Source organism: Mizuhopecten yessoensis, unplaced genomic scaffold, assembly GCF_002113885.1.
Source record: "Mizuhopecten yessoensis strain PY_sf001 unplaced genomic scaffold, ASM211388v2 scaffold9559, whole genome shotgun sequence".
NCBI lineage: Eukaryota > Metazoa > Mollusca > Bivalvia > Pectinida > Pectinidae > Mizuhopecten > Mizuhopecten yessoensis.
In genome coordinates, this window is record NW_018408108.1 from 42,364 (window position 1) to 60,337 (window position 17,974).

Here is a 17,974-nt window from a genome sequence, read left to right on the forward strand (position 1 = left end):
AAAAAAAAAAAAAAAAAAAAAAAAAAAAATATATATAGCAACACCTGTATCAGGGTAATTGTCGTGTGCTGGAGAAGGACCGTACATTCTGACGTCATATATATGGTGTGCCACGGTATACAATGAATGGTTAATCTTAAATAAGACTATTTAGTTTATATCAAAGCAATTTAATGACTTACGTTTCCGTCTTTTATTTATTATCAAAAGGGAATATCTTAAGGTTCCTTTTTCTGCATACATCAAGAAGTTCGCTAAGGTTTGATTTTCCGATATTCAGGAAAATTTTTGTGTTGTTTATGCAATCGGACTCGTACATTTTGTGTCCTACTTGTCATTGCAGAAATAATTTAGAAGTTCTTTCCTTTAAAATGGCCACATCTTGAGTCAATGCATTTGCGGACTTCAAAGTTCTCATTTGTTTGGTATTTTGATTTGCATAGTATTCGTTTGAGATTGTTCGGCTATTTATTGCTATTGATAGTTGTTGATTTATCTTATACCTTCTTAATTATCTGGTCGTTAATCAATATTTTATTAAGGTTGTTTCATGCTCGGTATATATTCACGTTCCGTGATTGTGACGTTTTCGGCTATTTTCTGGTATGACTGCTTATACAATGTTATTAATTGTATATCTATGTAAACACTTAAGTGTGTGTACCAAAAACAGTACCATACCACCCACTTATTTTACCGTCGCATCATTTGAATCTGAACAAAAAAAGCGTTGCCTTTGAATGCAGCGAATACAAGATACGTTATGATTGGTCAATACCAAAAAGTGATACTTTTACAATTTTGATATTTGTCACAGTGTGAATGATATCAGGTTTATCATGTTGATAGACTCAGATATTTCACTGGTAAAACTGTTATAAATAAATTTACTACATGCTAACTTTTTCTTGTAATAGATGATTACGTTGACTGAGAATACAGCAAATGTATGAGTTTAAAAGAAACGTTGTGTATTAAAAATTACAAGAACAAATATTTACTAAGTAGACTAATAACAGGAAAGGACAGGGATGTAAGGATATGATGTTTAACAGTTGACACATTTCTAGATTTGCAAAAAAGCATGTCATTTTTAAATTGTTTAACAAAATTGATGCAAGGTCCCTTGTTTCCGGGACTTGCCAAATCGATTCAGCATTTCCAAGAACTTCAGCCAGAGAACTACGTGATCATAGGCCTCTTGTTACTGTCAAATCAATTGCCTTATATCGTGGTGCAAATGCGACTCTGTACAAATAAGCATTCATGGCATACTCATCAATTAAGGTCCTCTAGCCTACTATGTCGGTGTGATAGCTTGCAGACGACCTGCTCCAACTTCATGAAAAAAAACATAATTACGAAAATAATTGTTGTCATTAACAAAACAGATACTACATGTAAAGCTGATAAGGCTGATAACCTACTCGCTGTCCTCCTCCTTACCTGTGCGTTATGGAGGCCTACATCACGTTATCCCTACCTTGTGTGTTTGTTTCCCTTTTAAGTCGGAATATATCAGTTGTCACCCCTAGGGGAGATAGCTTCGTGCAGAATGGCGCCATCTAAGTCATAACAATAGTATGGCGTCACGTCTTCATTGCATTGACGTCACGTGAACAGTAGCAGACCATGGAAAACAATTATGGATATGCTGGAAAAGAATGCAATCAATGCTAATGTTTCATGCAATCACCGCTTCTCAGATTCGTGAGTAAAATAGGATGGGGGAAAAACAATAATTCCCTACCTTGAGGATGTGACATAGACATATCTAACTCTAGGGATAATTTTCGCAAATGTCTTACCCTCGGCAAAGCCTCATGTTACACAATCAAAATCAACAAAAATCAACCCTCGGGTTAGATATTTCTCTGTTACACCCTCAATGTAGAGGAAGATTATTTTAGAGAACGTTTGAAATTAATTACTTTATCCCGAACAAGCTTATCTGCTCGCCATTTTAGTTTACAACGTAAAGGTTGCACGCTTGGTAACCTTAACACATAGTAGATCTATATAATATAGAATCACCCAACATCTACTGCAACGAAAAGTCCACCAATCAATACAAATAATTAGTATATAGCCACTAATCTTATCACAAAGATGTTAATATTACATATAATCATTTACATCACAAACAGTCCTATCAAGCAGCCCACGTCTGGTGTAACAGATTTTCTTGTAACTCTTGATGCTCAATATAGACATTGGAACGTGCATCTTAGTTACATGCCAGGGTACCAATTTCTAAACATGTTAATAGCAATCGTCAAAAAAGGTTTCAAATCAGTGGCTGTATGGAGTCAAAGATAATATCACATGGCCCTTCGCTAATGCCGTACTGCGGTGTCCGGCGTCCGTCGTCCTTCTGTCGTCCGTCTTCCGTCCGTTAACTTTTTCTTTTGAACGACCTCTTCTGAAGAACTGGAGAACCCAAGATCATGATATTTGGCCAGTAGTTACTTGGGGTAGAGTGCTATAGAGGTTTTTTTTTATTAAAATGACCTTGACCTTTTTTCAAGGTCACAAGGGTCAAATATGTTAAACACTTCAAACAACAATATCCTAAGAACCGTGTGGACTCGAGTCATGATACTTGGACCAGCTGTGTGAGTTGTTTTCTTTATTACAGCAATGAGGCCAAAGGTCAACTTTAAGTGCAAGTCGGGAGTCAAAGGTCAATGTGGGTTAAAAGATTACAAATTAAAATTTCAAATTTTAAACAACAATATCTTCAGAACCGTTTAAGAGATGTTAAAATGTGTTGTGTTACCAAATTTGGTCTTAAGTTACCTATATGTCAGTTTCATGTAACAAAAGAAACATGTGAGCGATACAGGCCCTCTGGGCTTCTTGTTAGCAATAACAACCGGCCTATTTGTTTGTTTTCTTCAGATGGTACCGTAAAGTACTGATATGAATATAAGAACGAAGATAAAAAAGTTGATTCACGCATTTTTTTAGACTGGTGTTTGTCACTCGAAGATCATTTTTTCATCTCGGAATATTGTCATTGTTTTGCGTTACCTGCTTTTGAGGAACATGATTTATTTTTTAAAGACACATTTTGCTATGCCATCTGCTTCTTTACCTTACCAAATTAGTTTAGTGAAAAACTTATGCAGTACGTTCTCTTACAGTAGTAGTGTGTATATATATGTTTTTGCAATATGATCACTATTGGCATCAGAATAAGTGAATGAAAAACAGTGGAAATGCGGCATGAAATAAGGAGTATAATTATGGATAGGAAGATATTTCGGCTAATAACTGACAAGTGCAAGTATTAATTACAATTTGTTACTAAGTTCTAAGAGGAACACCGAATTAGGGCCTATGTCGAAATTATGTTTTATAAATGTATTCATTATTGGATATTCGACTGTTCTTCAAGACTTAACATGTCCTCAGTACTTTCGTGTCTTTGAATGTTCTTTGTCTTTTAAAAGTGGTGAAAAGTCAGAATATCTTCAGTATTTACTGCGTAATGTAATAAATGATAATCTTTATCCTAATTATATAATAATGTGCATACACTACATCACTATTAAAATTAGCATCAATTCTGGAGTAAGACCTTTGATTATTTTGAATGCATTGATGAATAGGAAATGGGGGTTCTACGCCACTTTATCCCTCCCTCTATATAGTAAATCCCTCCCTGACGGGATGGATCAGTGAGGGACCAGTGAGGGATGAGGGACTGACCCCATGACCTTGTGAGGGACTGACCCCATGACCTTTCATAGGAGTTCCCTTTCTAAATAGATTGAATACCCCATAGGGAACATTGAGGGACGAGGGATTACCTTGCGTCAAGTCTATTTTAGAGAAACCGGTTCGATCTGCTTCTATATTGCGGTATCGTAGTTATTCAAGCCCGGTGTGGGTTTTCCCAATTTGTGTATATTAGACACCTTTACTTACAAATGCGTTATCAGTTGAAGTTTAACTCTCCAGCTGTGAAGGCGTATGTACATACACACTCGCTACTGTAGATAGACACAGCAGACAGCTTTTGAGGAAAATAGTTAAAACCAGTCGAGCGTCTCTTTACCTGTAGAGCGCCATTATATCGCTGTCAGTCAAGGTGTATAATCTATATATACACAAGTATCGAATGGAGATGGATAGACGTCATATGTCGGTAGACGAGTTGGATAAATGGGCTGAAAACAATGGTTTGTCTACGGCTACAGACACAGAGCTTAACTTGCGCCGTCTATCTCTCCTCGCCGAACACATTTCTACGCCGAAGAATTCAAAGGAAAACAAATGTGATGTTTGTGACAAAATGTTTAAACAAAAATCTCACTTACTAAGGACATTCCACGGAGATTTGCCAGCGTATACATGTTCTCTTGTGGTGTGAGTTTTAACCGGAAAGATAACTTTGAAAGACATGAGAAAATACACAAAGATTAAATTAAAAATCTACTTCCCGGGAAAAGATTCTGCCAACAATGTGGTGAACAGGGGAGAGAATGTAACTGGTGCCACCGTCCTCTCCCAGAACGTTAATATGGCGACAAGACTGATGTCTGTGAAAGGTGTTTAAAGAGACGCGAAGCGTGGAAAACTCGCAAACAACAAGGTGCTGGTATTTCTGCACTTGATGGAATTACTCGGACAGAAACAATTGAACCCGGAAATTTATAGGACGTTTTACAGTTCTTTTGTGATAATCACACGGTGATCAAAGACATTTTTGAAGAAAGACTGCAAAAGGTCAAATGTATGAAATGGTTCCTTACGCTTAGGCCATTTATGCCAAACCCCCATTAAGATCTATAAATTCAACAAGTACAAATGCATCTCAACTAAAAGAAGGAGACGCAGAGGCTTTTCAAAACCTACACAATGCCTACCAAATTTTGAACGGGATGGGAGTGGGTGGACGATAGACAAAATTCTAAAACTAGAGGTTAACACAGTATAATACACACCTTTAGAGGGTAGTAGCTACATACCACTTCCACCAATAATCCAAAAGAAAAAGGCCGTTCTTAACATACAAAATACAGATCAAAAGTGTTTCCTGTAGTCAGTCCTCGCAGATATGCACCCCTACCATATACAGACCATCCAAAACGCGTGACACATTATACACATTACGAGCAGGAGTTGGACTTGAATGACATCGATTTCACGTGACCGACTTACGCAACACTACTAGACATGTGAATCTTCTCTTGTTCTCTAAAGGGGAAAGCAGACACAACTGTCTAGTGTGAAATTTGAGTCGTTTGATTGGTGACCGAACGCACATAAATGTAAAACATTTTACTGTGATTATTGTCTCCACGGTTACACAACCCAACAGCTCCTTGACGATCACGTTCCGTACTGCTCACCACATGGTCCACAAAAAAGCGGGTAAAATTCAATCAAATTCATAAGCAGCTTAAAGTCCCTTTTGTGATTTATGCTGACTTTGAAAGTTTTCTCCACCCCATCAGTGCATGTGAACCTAACCCAAACACATCATCCACAACTAAGTATCAAAACAAATGAACATTCCGGCTTTTCCTACTTGGTTAAATGTTCAACCGATGAACTATCGAAATCCGCGCCGGTCTATAGAAGACCTGACGTAGTTGATATTTTGTTCACGCAGTTAATTCAAGAAGAGGAAGCTATTTGTCAAATCTTTCAAACGTGAAACCAATGTGCTTGACAGAGGAAGAAGAATCTTCCTTTCAAAAAGCTACGACATGTCACATCTGTCGAAATAAATTGGGAGAGGACAGAGTTCGCGACCACGACCACTTAAATGGAGCATTTAGGGTTGATAGTCACAATAACTGTAACTTTCAGTTTCAGTTTCGACAGGGTTTAAAGAGATCGCAGGGATCAAAAGTCTACATCCTCGTGGTATTTCATAACTTGCATGGTTATGATATGCATATGTTGATGGAATCGACGGGGAAATTTAAATCGAAACCCTTGTCTTGTATACATGCCTTTCTCCCTTAGGAATCTGAGATTCATAGATTCCTTACAATTTCTATATGCCCCGCTTGACACACTGGTGTCAAATTTAGCAGTCGAAGGAATAGATAGATTCCCAAACTTGTCAAAGCACTTCCCAAAAGAGCAACATCTCAAACTCCTTCTTAGGAAGGGTGTGTATCCGTACGATTACGCGACATCACCCGAAAAGTTTGACGAAAATAAATTGCCCGGAAAGGATCGGTTTTATAATACACTGACAGATTCAGATCTATCCGAAACAGACTATGAACACGCACAATCGATCTGGCATACATTTGACATGACATGTTTTGGTGAGTATCATGACCTTTACCTAAAGACGGACGTATTGCTATTAGCCGATGTGTTCGAGAATTTTCGCTCTATCGGTCTAGACTATTACAAACTGGATCCGGTCCATTATTACTCGGCTCCTGGATTTTCTTGGGAAGCCATGCTAAAAATGACCGGGGTAGAACGTCAGCTTCTAGATGATATCGACATGGTACTGATGGTTAAAAAGAATATTCGAGGTGGTGTGTCAATGATTTCAAAGAAATTTGCACAGGCTAATATTCCCGTGTCGCCGGAATTCAATCCGTCCAAACCAAACACTTGGCTCACGTACCTTGACATGAACAACGTATGTACAAGCATGTCTGAATCCCCACCGGAAAAGGACTCTGCATGGTTGACACCAAAACAAATCGCACAGTTTGACGTATCTAATATTGACGACAATGCGGACACGGGCTACATTTTGGAAGTTGACCTTGAATATCCGATTCATTTGCACGACAAGCACAACGAATATCCCCTAGCACCCGGGATTATCAGCATTACAAAGGACATGCTCTCTCCACATTCTCTAAAGCAATATGTTCTCCATTACCGGATTTTGAAATACTACCTTTATAAAGGTATGATACTTAAGAACATTCATCGGGTTATTGAATTTACCCAATTCGATTGGCTGAAGCCTTACATTGACCCTAATACAATCAAAAGAAAAAACAAGCACGAAACAGTTTCGAGAAGGACTTTTTCAAACTTATGAACAATGGAAAACATGAGAAAGCGAGTTTCAGTGAAACTTGTCAATACACCAAAACGACTCAGAAAAGTGTGTGCTAAACAAAATGTTCAGTCTTTTATTTTTTTTAACAAAGATCCTGTCGCCGTCAACATGAAGAAAAAACACATTGTTTTAAATCGGCCGATTTATGCAGGGTTCTGTATTCTAGAGGTATCAAAGATATTCATGTATCAGTTCCATTATGATTTCATCAAACAAGAGTATCGATCAAAAGCAGAATTATTATTCACTGACACGGACTCCCTTGCATACAGTATAGAAATACCTGACTGGTACAGAGACATGCAAGACAACGCTGACATGTTTGACACAAGCAATTTCCCAAAAGACAGTTCTATGTTCAGCATGAACAATTACAAAGTCCTCGGTAAAATGAAAGACGAGTGTAATGGTCAAATCATGGATCAGCTCGTTGGATTAAAACCCAAAATGTATAGTCTGACGTGTGGGGGTGTAGAGAAACGTACAGCCAAGGTAGAGTGAATAAATCTGTTATTGAAAAGCAATTGAGACACCAAACGTACTTACTCTGTCTTTTTGAAGAAAGCAATTGCAATTATAAAATGAATCTTATACGTAGTTTTGATCACCAACTCCAATATAACGGTCAACAAGACCAGTCTGTCTCCTTACGACGACAAATGGTATCTCACTTGCATAGAGAGTTTGGCTTATGGTCATTATAAAACTTCACAGTGATGAACCATTTCATATCAATACACGCTCAAGTTTTATAATCATATCGTTTGTGCAACTATATAGTTGTCATTTTGTTTTCACAAAGTATGTATGTTAGTTAATGCTAATTTTGCTTGATGGTTGTAAATACTATAATATTTGTTTGTACATTACTTCGTTTAAATCAGCACCTCTTGTTCTATGATATGATAGTATAGATGCATGAAAGTAGGAAATGTTCTAATGTACGTCTGTATCATTGTCCGTATATATTTTGTAAATTACTTTTAAAAATATACACCTCTTGTTTTATATGGTGCTAGGTATGCATCAAAGTATGAAATGTCCGTCTGTTTTAATAAAATCCTTAAACATCAGTCAATAGTTTGTGTGTGCTATGGTATTACCTTATCAATACAGAAAGAAGAACAACGACAACATCGGAAGCTTTTACAAGTTTTATTTACCTCGGGAACAATTGACAAGTGTTCTTCATTATTTACAATCATAAGTTTGTATATAAAGTTAACTCAATCAAAACTTTCGGGCTGAAAATTTAATCTTATCCTCAGCTTCACCATTGTCTTCATCCGTTTCATAATCTTCCTCATTGCCCGACCCCTCGGAATCAGTATTAACACTCTCCTCGTCATCAGTGGCTTTGACGACATGAAACTTCAGGACGAGGACCTTAAAGAATTCCTAAGATACTATGGGAAAATGTTATCCTATTTATTGCAGTTAAGACACGGGAGATCACACGGAGAGGTTATATAATCCATTGAAAACTGCATGGCTGATGGCATGGATAGTGAAAAGGCCATTCGAGTAACTCTTAGGCAATTCCAACATCGATTTGAAGACTATTTGGATTCCGGCCTTCGATTTAGGCTCGGAATGTGAGATTCCTTGATTCTCATATTTCTCTATTTTTTTTGACATTGTTTACGTTGTTCTCTCTTGCTATTTCTGCAAACTGCCTAAATACGTCATCTTCATAGTCATCATATGACTCATTCGACGTGTCGCTGTCTTCCAAGATCATTTTCTCGAATTTCATCTTTTTGTCAGGTAAAGAATCTTCCTCAGACATTTCCCTCTTCAATCGAGATTGATCGGGACACCGATTCGTAATGTGTTTCTGTAGATCATGCAAGTTTTCGAAGACAACACCACAATCTTCACAGCTGATCATATTGATTTATGGCTCTTTTACTACAGCAGTTAAATACTTATCTTCTTCAGGGACTCCAGAATACGTCTGCACGGTAGGAGTGTTATCCTCAGAATGAATCAAAGTAGCATGCATGGGTCCTTTTATAAGCTCGTCTGGGAAAACATTACGGCGCAGACGTAGAGATTCAGGGGTAGTGGGTTTCATATCCACCAGTAAATAACCGTTTGGTTTGTCTGTAGCTTCTCTGCATTGTCTCATTAAGTGCTTTGTATTCTCTGGATACATTTGCCGGGCCAACGTCATGATTTGCTGCTTATCCACGGGGTTATTAAACAACACTAAATAGTGACAATTTCGTCTTTGAGTAGGATCCCTATTATAATAAAGATTTTGATTAAGGGCGATGACGGATAGGTTTCTGTGGTAATATTTGCACTGCTAGTCTAAATAACAAACCCAAGTATCATGACTCTTGTCCAAATGGTACTTCGGATATTGTTGTTTGAAGTTGTTAGCATATTTGGCCCCTGTGACCTTGAAAGTAGGTCATTGTCATGTTAATGAGGACACTTTATAGCACTCCATCCCAAATACCTACTGGCCAAATATCATGACCCTATAGGTCGTCCAGTTCTTCTGAAAAAGTCGTTCAAAAGAAAAAGTTGACAGACGGACGACGGACGACGGCCGCAGTATGGCATAAGCTCACATGGTCCTACGGGCCAGGTGAGCTAAACATTATCTTTGACTCCGTACAGCCACTGATTTTAAACCTTTTTTCAAATGACGATTGATATTAACATGTGTTGCTAAATTAATTAAGATTATGAGATGTCCGTCATGCATGATCTTAAATTATTCAAAAATCATTAATTTTGTTCTCCAGTTCATTTAAGAAAAGAAAGAGAGTGATTTTAAAAAAGAAATTGAGACTTCGATGCAATTGTTTGTTTTAACGAATGAAAGGAGATTATTTCAGGGATATGATAAAAGGATCTTACACTCGTTTCCTTGTAATATGAGATTTATGAAACGCGTCACGAATCTTTCATTGAAGCTCGCCTTGTGTACGTACGCTTTGTTGTATTGGTGTATAAATGTCTCTCTAATTACGACACGACTTCAAAAGAAGATGTACAGAACTTACTACTTCATATTTGACGGACTTTAAGAAAAAACAACATAATATTATGATCTTTCGAAAAGTTTAATTCACTGAAAATGCCAGGTTTAAGCCGAATGAAATTATTATTAAACCTTTATTCCATGCATATTCGACACATCGTCCACATTTAAATTATTAAAAATTGTCAAAAGTTTTACCAGGATGTGGAAATGTAGAGACATTCTGAGGTTTTTACTTGGTTTTTGATCAATGGTATATTCTGAGGTTTGTCTTTTACAAAACTTTTGTACCAAATGAAGTTTGTTGATCGAGTTCAAAGCCTTTCAGTCATAATGTTAGAGATAATGGTGGAGTAAGGGACATAACTGCGACAGAGATTCTCATAATAAACCAGGAAGTATTCGGGTACTCGTTAACAAATTGTACACCAGGTGTGTGATCATCGACCTGGTCAGTATGACACTGGACAGACGATTACAGTGTTTGTTATGGCTGTACATCACCACACTCCAAGGTAAGATTTCTTATATAAGGTGAAGGGAAAGCATATATATAACAACTGGCTATAATTATAGATACCCTACTTCCGTGTCGTCCACTATATACATTGAAACTCGTGTTTATTGTAGGAACGTATATACCTTCAGTGGTAGGATCCTTTACTAACATGAAATACCTACAATGAAAGTTTATTGAATAACATACATGTATACACACATTTACTAATTAGATGTTATGTGCCTCAGTGTTATGCTCCTATACTTTGTTTTGTTCTCGTACATGTTACTGTCTTTGTCATACGTTCCTGATTGTTCGCTCTATACAACGAAACTCGTGTTGTGGTTTTATTCGTATAAATAGTATTAGATGTAACGGAATGTAAATCGCGAAAACAGAAAACCGTTTAATTTAAATAGCATGTCTTATTTATATAGTAGTCCCTTATTAAATTGATGAAGGCAAAAGTGGCTAACTGTTGGAAACTAAGTTGGTAGAATAAACATATATTAAAAAGAAAAAACTTGATGAAATTACTACATTTTTAAAATTTCAAGGATATTGTTGAAAAAGGTAAAAGTGTGGCAATTAAAAAGGGACCTTTTACAGCCCGCACTCGTGTTGTAGATTATGTGGCTATGATGTCATTTGTTTCTACTTTCAACCCTCGTAATTTTTAACATATTTCCAGTAATCCAGAACAGATGTGAAGATTTGATACGAGGTAGCGAACGTATGAAAAAAGTCTTGGATCGTTGTGCTTTAACAAACAGCAAAAGACAACCAAAACATCTTAAACGTATTCTAACTAGATCAAAATTTGAAAGTAATCATCTTAATGCATGTGTATCAAAATGTAATACACCTCGTTGTGGTATTTGTAACCTTATTATAGAAGGAAGCGATGTTAAGTTCAAAAATGGTTTTAGCTTTAAGGTTAAAAAAACATGAATTGTAAGTCTAGTCATGTAATTTACGCATTGATTTGTAACAATTGTCTGAATTTTATATCGGGCGGTGAGCTACGAACAATAATGATTGTACATGGACAGCAAATACGAACAGACAGCTTAAGATTTTTACCGGTTAGTAAACGCATGCACGCTTGCCTGATGAAAAATTTAAAATATGTCCTATTTATCAAAAGAACAACTCAGACGTAATCAAACGTGATGCTAAGGAAGCTGAATTCATCAGACTTCTTAGACCCCGCTTGGACAGTACTGTTTAACAAAAAATTTATAATGTTCTAACTTCATGTTACGTTTAAGGTAGAGAGTACCCCTGTATTTGAAAGTATGTGCATTATCATATTTTTTTTTTGTCTATTGAAGAGTCATTTTTGTGAAGTAGTGACATCGGTAGTGTGTCGGGTTACTAATGTAATGGTCCCGAGTTCGCCCCACACAGGGAGAGTTTCAATGTTAATTTCAATTCTTTAATGTTATGGTTTTTTTTTTCATAAATAATAGTATTACTAGTAATTATAAATCCTAAAAAAAATAGTACTCTTTGCCTTAAGACTATAATTAATGTATGTCTATTGCTGTGATATCGCTATGGCGGGTACGTATAGTGGACGTCGCTATAGCGAACTATTATGTGACGTCATAATAATCTCCTAGAAGAGATGAAAGTACTAAAGACTCGTTGTTGAGAATATTTCTTTTTACAACATGTATTAAATATATATATTACACTGACAGTTCTTAAAACGTAACTTTATTGATTATATCTAGAAATCAAAATTGCGTATTAAATGTATTTTTTTGGCGACAAAAGACGTTCATTATTGATTTCCTATGTTTACATGGAGATTGAATGGATTCATTAACGCTAACGCGCTCAGCAGGTTTTGTAGGTCAGCTACTGCCATTCATTTCCGCAATGTGCATGATAACAACATCCATTCAATTCATATATTTACGTAACGATGAACTACAATACACATTTTTCAACATGTTCTGTAAATGTAATGAGGTCATGATACATTATGACGTCACCATAAAACCTACCAAAATTGACACCGAAATTAACAATGCACTTTAACCCTTTGGTGCCGCATGCATTTTACGTCATATACCTTTTTGTGCCGACAAGGCCGATCAGATTTGAACTTCAGGGTTGACGTCATAATGGGATACAAGTATGACCTCATGACTTTTATTTCAACCCCCTGAAGCCTTTTTTTCTGAAACCATCTCTCCTAACCTTTTTCCTTTTCATTTCTTCTTATCATGTGTAATTTTAAATATATTTTTTGAATTGAAATTTTATGTCATGACATACCAGCTTCAGATCATTTTCATCTACCTAAATATCTACTTTAAATGTATAAACGTTTAAACAACTAATGTGAATCACGCCTGAACACTTTTTTTTTACCCTTTTCCCAATGTTATTTACAAACCATTACTTGGTTGTGCGGTTAACTATTCTAAGTATAGTATGGGCTTATTTGGAAATTATTCAAAACTAAATTAACAAATTCAAACTAAATAACAAAAACATCTGTAATAATGATTTTTTAAACGATCGTGTGTGCATGTATAAATGTCGACAGCGTATTTTAAAAATCGCAAAAACACAGGAAACCGGTATATAAAGTTGTGTATTGTTTCATGTTGTTTAGGATGAACATTTCTAGGCAAAATGAACTAAAAGAAGTAAGTAGGTAAAAAGCCTACGAATCGGTCTGGTGTTAGTTCTTTGCCAACACTAGCGATTTGAAAAACAAAATCACATAAATTCGTACAACAGAATTTTGGACACTCTGAAATAATAAGATCTATCCGTTCTGTGACGGGTCCGTAAAATGTGCCTTCTTCAAGAAAGAGAGTCATAATTGTCACTTTCTGATGAAATGACAAACTCATTTTCACCTTTGAAAATAATATGATACATGTACATCGACAGGTCTTTACGAAGACTTATTGAACGGTTGACGGTACATCGTGACGATTTAAGGACAGGGCCTTACATTGTGACGATTAGATGACGGGACGGTACAGAGTGACAACTTTAAGACAGGACTGTACAATGTGACAATTACAGGACGGGACTGTACAATATGACAATTACAGAACGGGAATGTACAGTTTGACAAATACAGGACGGGCCAGTACAGGATGGCAATTACAGGATGAACTGTACAGTGTGGGGATAACAGGACGGGACTGTACAATGTGGGATAACAGGACGGGACTGTACAGTGTGGGGATAACAGGACGGGACAGTAAAGTGTGGGGTTTACAGGACGGGACAGTACAATGTGACAAGTACAGGACGGAATTGTACAGTGTGACGGGAGTGTACATTATTGGGATGACAGAACGGGACTGTACAGTGAGGGATAATAGGACGGGACTGTACAGTGTGACAATTACAGGGCGGGACTGTACAGTGTGATGTTTACAGGACGGGACTGTACAGTATGACGACTACAGGACAGGACTGTACAGTGTGACAATTACAGGACGAAATTGTACAGTGTGACGGGAGTGTACATTATTGGGATGACAGGACGGGACTGTACAGTGAGGGATAATAGGACGGGACTGTACATTGTGACGGTTACAGAACGGGATTGTACAGTGTGACGGTTACAGAACGGTACTGTACTGTGTGACAATTACAGGACGGGACTGTACCGTGTGACAATTACAGGACGGGACTGTACAGTATGACGACTACAGGACGGGACTGTACAGTGTGACAATTACAGACGAATGCATTAATTATTTAGTTCTGACTAAAAAAAGAATTGTTTGACAACATAATGCAGGCATGCATATACATGTTAGAACATTTCAAAGAACTTCCATACTTTGTTTTCCCATGAAACCTTGTATAACGTCTGGGCAAGCGAGGTACTTTTTTTTGTATAGTCAGCTCTAACGAAAACAAGACAGAAATACCCAATAGGTGAGGCATCTCTTCCTGGCATATTTTTCGGATTACTCATGATATATGGGTTCTGTTGGAAGAACTCTTATCCTTGGTTGGTAAACGTCAGCCATTATACAGATGATGTCACAACTCTGATGATGTCATACTCGTCACCTCAAATTTAGCGGAATAATGTAAAACACGCATTAGGCGGATAGATACCGGGGCCAATGAGGTCAGAATCCCTCTTATGAAAAAAAAAAGGTAGAGAAGTTCAGTGAAAGAGAGATTTCCTCCCACGCAAGACAAAAACAGTGCCAGACTAGATGAAAAATCAGAAACGGTACAATGCGTACACCATGAATTGTGTGATCATTGGGTGTGTAATCAGCTGACTGGTTGTATGAGCATCGTTGTATTCATAGGGTGGTCATGGTATAATGGCAGTTGTTTTCAGTAGATATATTCATGTAGAAAACTAACATCAAGAATGCAAATATAATAACACGTACATAGCATGTGGTTGTTCACAGTTCACACAAAAAAAGTCACATGATGTTTTACCTGTGAACGTAGCTCTGACCAGGCTATTTAATAGAAAACATTGGGCAGACAGATACTAGAAAGATTGACAATATTACAAATCTGTGATATGTTTTTGATTATAGATTTTAACGTAAGGCAGCATATGCTTGTTTGCTTGAATGTCTGTATTAATACACGTAAGTACTTTAACTAATAAGAGGCATATGTATACCAATCAGTTACATGTATTGTTCACATACTACAGTAACGCTGATTATAGGTTCGGCAACCTTTAATTTTGATACTTTATTTAAAAGTATTTACGTCCAGTACAATTAGAATGTGACATATAACCTTAAACAGCCGTAAGCCAAGACATGTTTAATTGGGGTAAAAATAGAGATAACATGCAACCAATCTCTGTACAACAAACTTACAATTACTGTTGTCTCAATTGGGGTCCACAATGACTATATATTTATATACTCAATATCCACACGGACCAAACTAACACCTAACCCTTTACTCGTGCCGAATTATATTTACTTAACATAGAAAAAACATACCATACTTTTGATCATCGCTTTTCTCATCTGTACAGGTGTAACTGGATTATCCGTGGTGGTAAGTCCAAGTCCTACAGTCCAGCTCGTGTCCGGTCAGACCCTCAGTATCACGTGTCAGTGGTCAGCTGACTACACAGGACCAAATGCTGCTGTTAACTACAGACTGAATGATGGCGGTGGTAGAGTAGGTACAATGTTTATAAACTTTGGGACAGTATGTCCATCAGTACCACCCTACACACTTACTTGTAACAGAGACACGAGGACACTGTGGATACAGATTCCCGCCAGCAATTACAGTCACGAGGACAGATGGACGTGTGAGGGGAGAAACGACAACACCGACAATACACTACAGACAGACACGACCACAGTTGATGTTATAGGTGAGATGATTTAATGTTTATGACAGAATACACAGATTTGAAAATAAATTGGGCAGAGTATGTTTGAACTGTGCATTTGGTAGCTGGGTATACATGCGGGTGGGCTGCGTCAATGTCGTTTACGTATGGTGATTAATTGGGGAAAAGCTACCATGTATATCCGTTTCCTGTGAAACATAACATTAACATTGTCACTGGACAACCTATTTGAAAGTTGTGTAAGTTGTGTCGTTGATGGGACTTTAAATGCCATGTACCACGAGACACAATACTTAGCGTATTAATACAACACAGACCGGAACACAATAACCGAAGTAAACAAATACATGACGGTTGCTGAATTATCGCAGGGCATTGTGAGACTTGACAATGTAATTGTAAATGTGTAAATGTGTAAATGTGTAAAAAACGAGAACATCTTTTTAAAATACTTTTATTACAATAAAAAAAAACAAAGGTCTGCAAAATCGTACAAAATACATCGGTTGAAATAATTTATGAAAATAATTTAAACACTCATACAATTTATCAGAAATATCCTCTGTAACACTGCACTGATCCAACCAAGCCAGAATCAAACGATTTTTGCCACTCTCTGTTTGGATTTGCGCGGTTTTGTTTTGGTGTTGGATTATCATCTAGCGTGAATGAAACTAGCACGCATTATGGTGTTTGCCTACAAAGCTGCGCCATTCAAAAACATCATATATGCAATACAAAAACAGTCCATTGCTTGAATAAAAGTATTGCAATAGTAATATCCAAAAATATTAATTAAATATTATATTATAGACCTCTATACATTACTCAAATCACTCCCCTCAACATTATGATGGAAGGTTCTGAACATGAGGGAACGTAGTCACGACTTGGTGCGAGAAACCAATCTCGAGTTAACAAGCAGTACATCCTTCTTGACAGTCAGACAAGAAATCTGACCGAAGTAAACTGCATGTCTGGAGATGAAGTCTCCAGCAAACGCTGACCAGCTGTTCGCCGACTGTTATGATTATCACAACCAGGATGTGGATAACCAAGAAAGAGGTAAGTGACCGTATTAAAGTTACCAAAGGATTACCCAAACTGTCATGTGTGCTTTAAGGGATACAAGTAGTTGATGTTTCAAGGTGACCTCATATGTCTTATCTGACTTCAAAAGATCGTCACCTCTGTACAACTTGTTTCTGTCACGGCGGCTGGCTCCATCAAGGTATTCCACTTGCTCTTACTATCTTATCCACTGTCCTACATAATGCTGGCATGACAACATGATGATCAAGCTGTTGCACTTCAGAACAGTTTATGAAGGAAACCGGATTTTTTTAAGTCATTTACTGCCATATGTGTCCAAAGGCAACACAAGAGGTCGAATATTTCACAGATTCCTCGGGAAGCGGTGCTGTTTGACGGAACTTAACTTTGAAGTTTTCGTAAGTTCATGGGCACCAAAAGGCCAGTCTAATTTCCTCATGTATTCTCCTTCTGCCCAATGCAGTACAGACCTGTAACGGTTAATCTGTTGCTTGCAAGAAAGCTGTTATACTTCATAGTTTTGAATAACAGTTTGGAATGTCACCTGCGAGGTTAGGAACCCGATTTTTTCCGATTCTTCCCGGATGCATGGCTACCAGAGGACGTGTCGTAAAAGAATACCGACTAGCTTCGTGAATGTCCTGAGGATTTAGACCAACACCTATCACGAAACCCAGAAGAACTAGATATGTGATATCGTCTATGTCTGACATGCCTTTTCCTCGGCAACAACCTCCTGCGTGACCTTAGTGGTGCCCTTTGACCAATAATTACTAGATCGGTGAGTTCGCATCTCCTATACATTGGGGGTGACCTTGACCTAGATGGACTAAGCCGGTAATGTCTTCTATGATTTCATTGTTTCCTTTCTCCTGAGGTTGATAATGACATAGAACAACTAAATATACTAGCGGAAAAAAGAAACTGTGCATGCGGGGAATTGTTATAGAACATGTACTACCAACTGTATATACATGAAAATTCACACACATGACCGAGTATGACACATACACACTATCCGTG

General features: G+C 37.4%; 2 protein-coding genes across 2 annotated transcripts in view; both read left to right on the forward strand.

Moving 5' to 3' along the window:
* Positions 1–10,488: 10,488 nt before the first annotated feature.
* Positions 10,489–15,933, forward strand: LOC110458348. Its single transcript, XM_021510005.1, has 2 exons — positions 10,489–10,570; positions 15,569–15,933. Exons 1-2 carry the CDS (start codon positions 10,513–10,515, stop codon positions 15,931–15,933), a joined length of 423 nt encoding a protein of 140 aa, XP_021365680.1. The 5' UTR covers positions 10,489–10,512.
* Positions 15,934–16,881: 948 nt separating this feature from the next.
* Positions 16,882–17,974, forward strand: part of LOC110458349 (hemicentin-1-like) — a 91,267-nt gene continuing 90,174 nt past the window's right edge. Inside the window, exon 1 of the mRNA XM_021510006.1 lies at positions 16,882–16,963. Coding sequence (XP_021365681.1) covers positions 16,882–16,963 — 82 coding nt within the window. The remainder of the gene's footprint in view (positions 16,964–17,974) is intronic.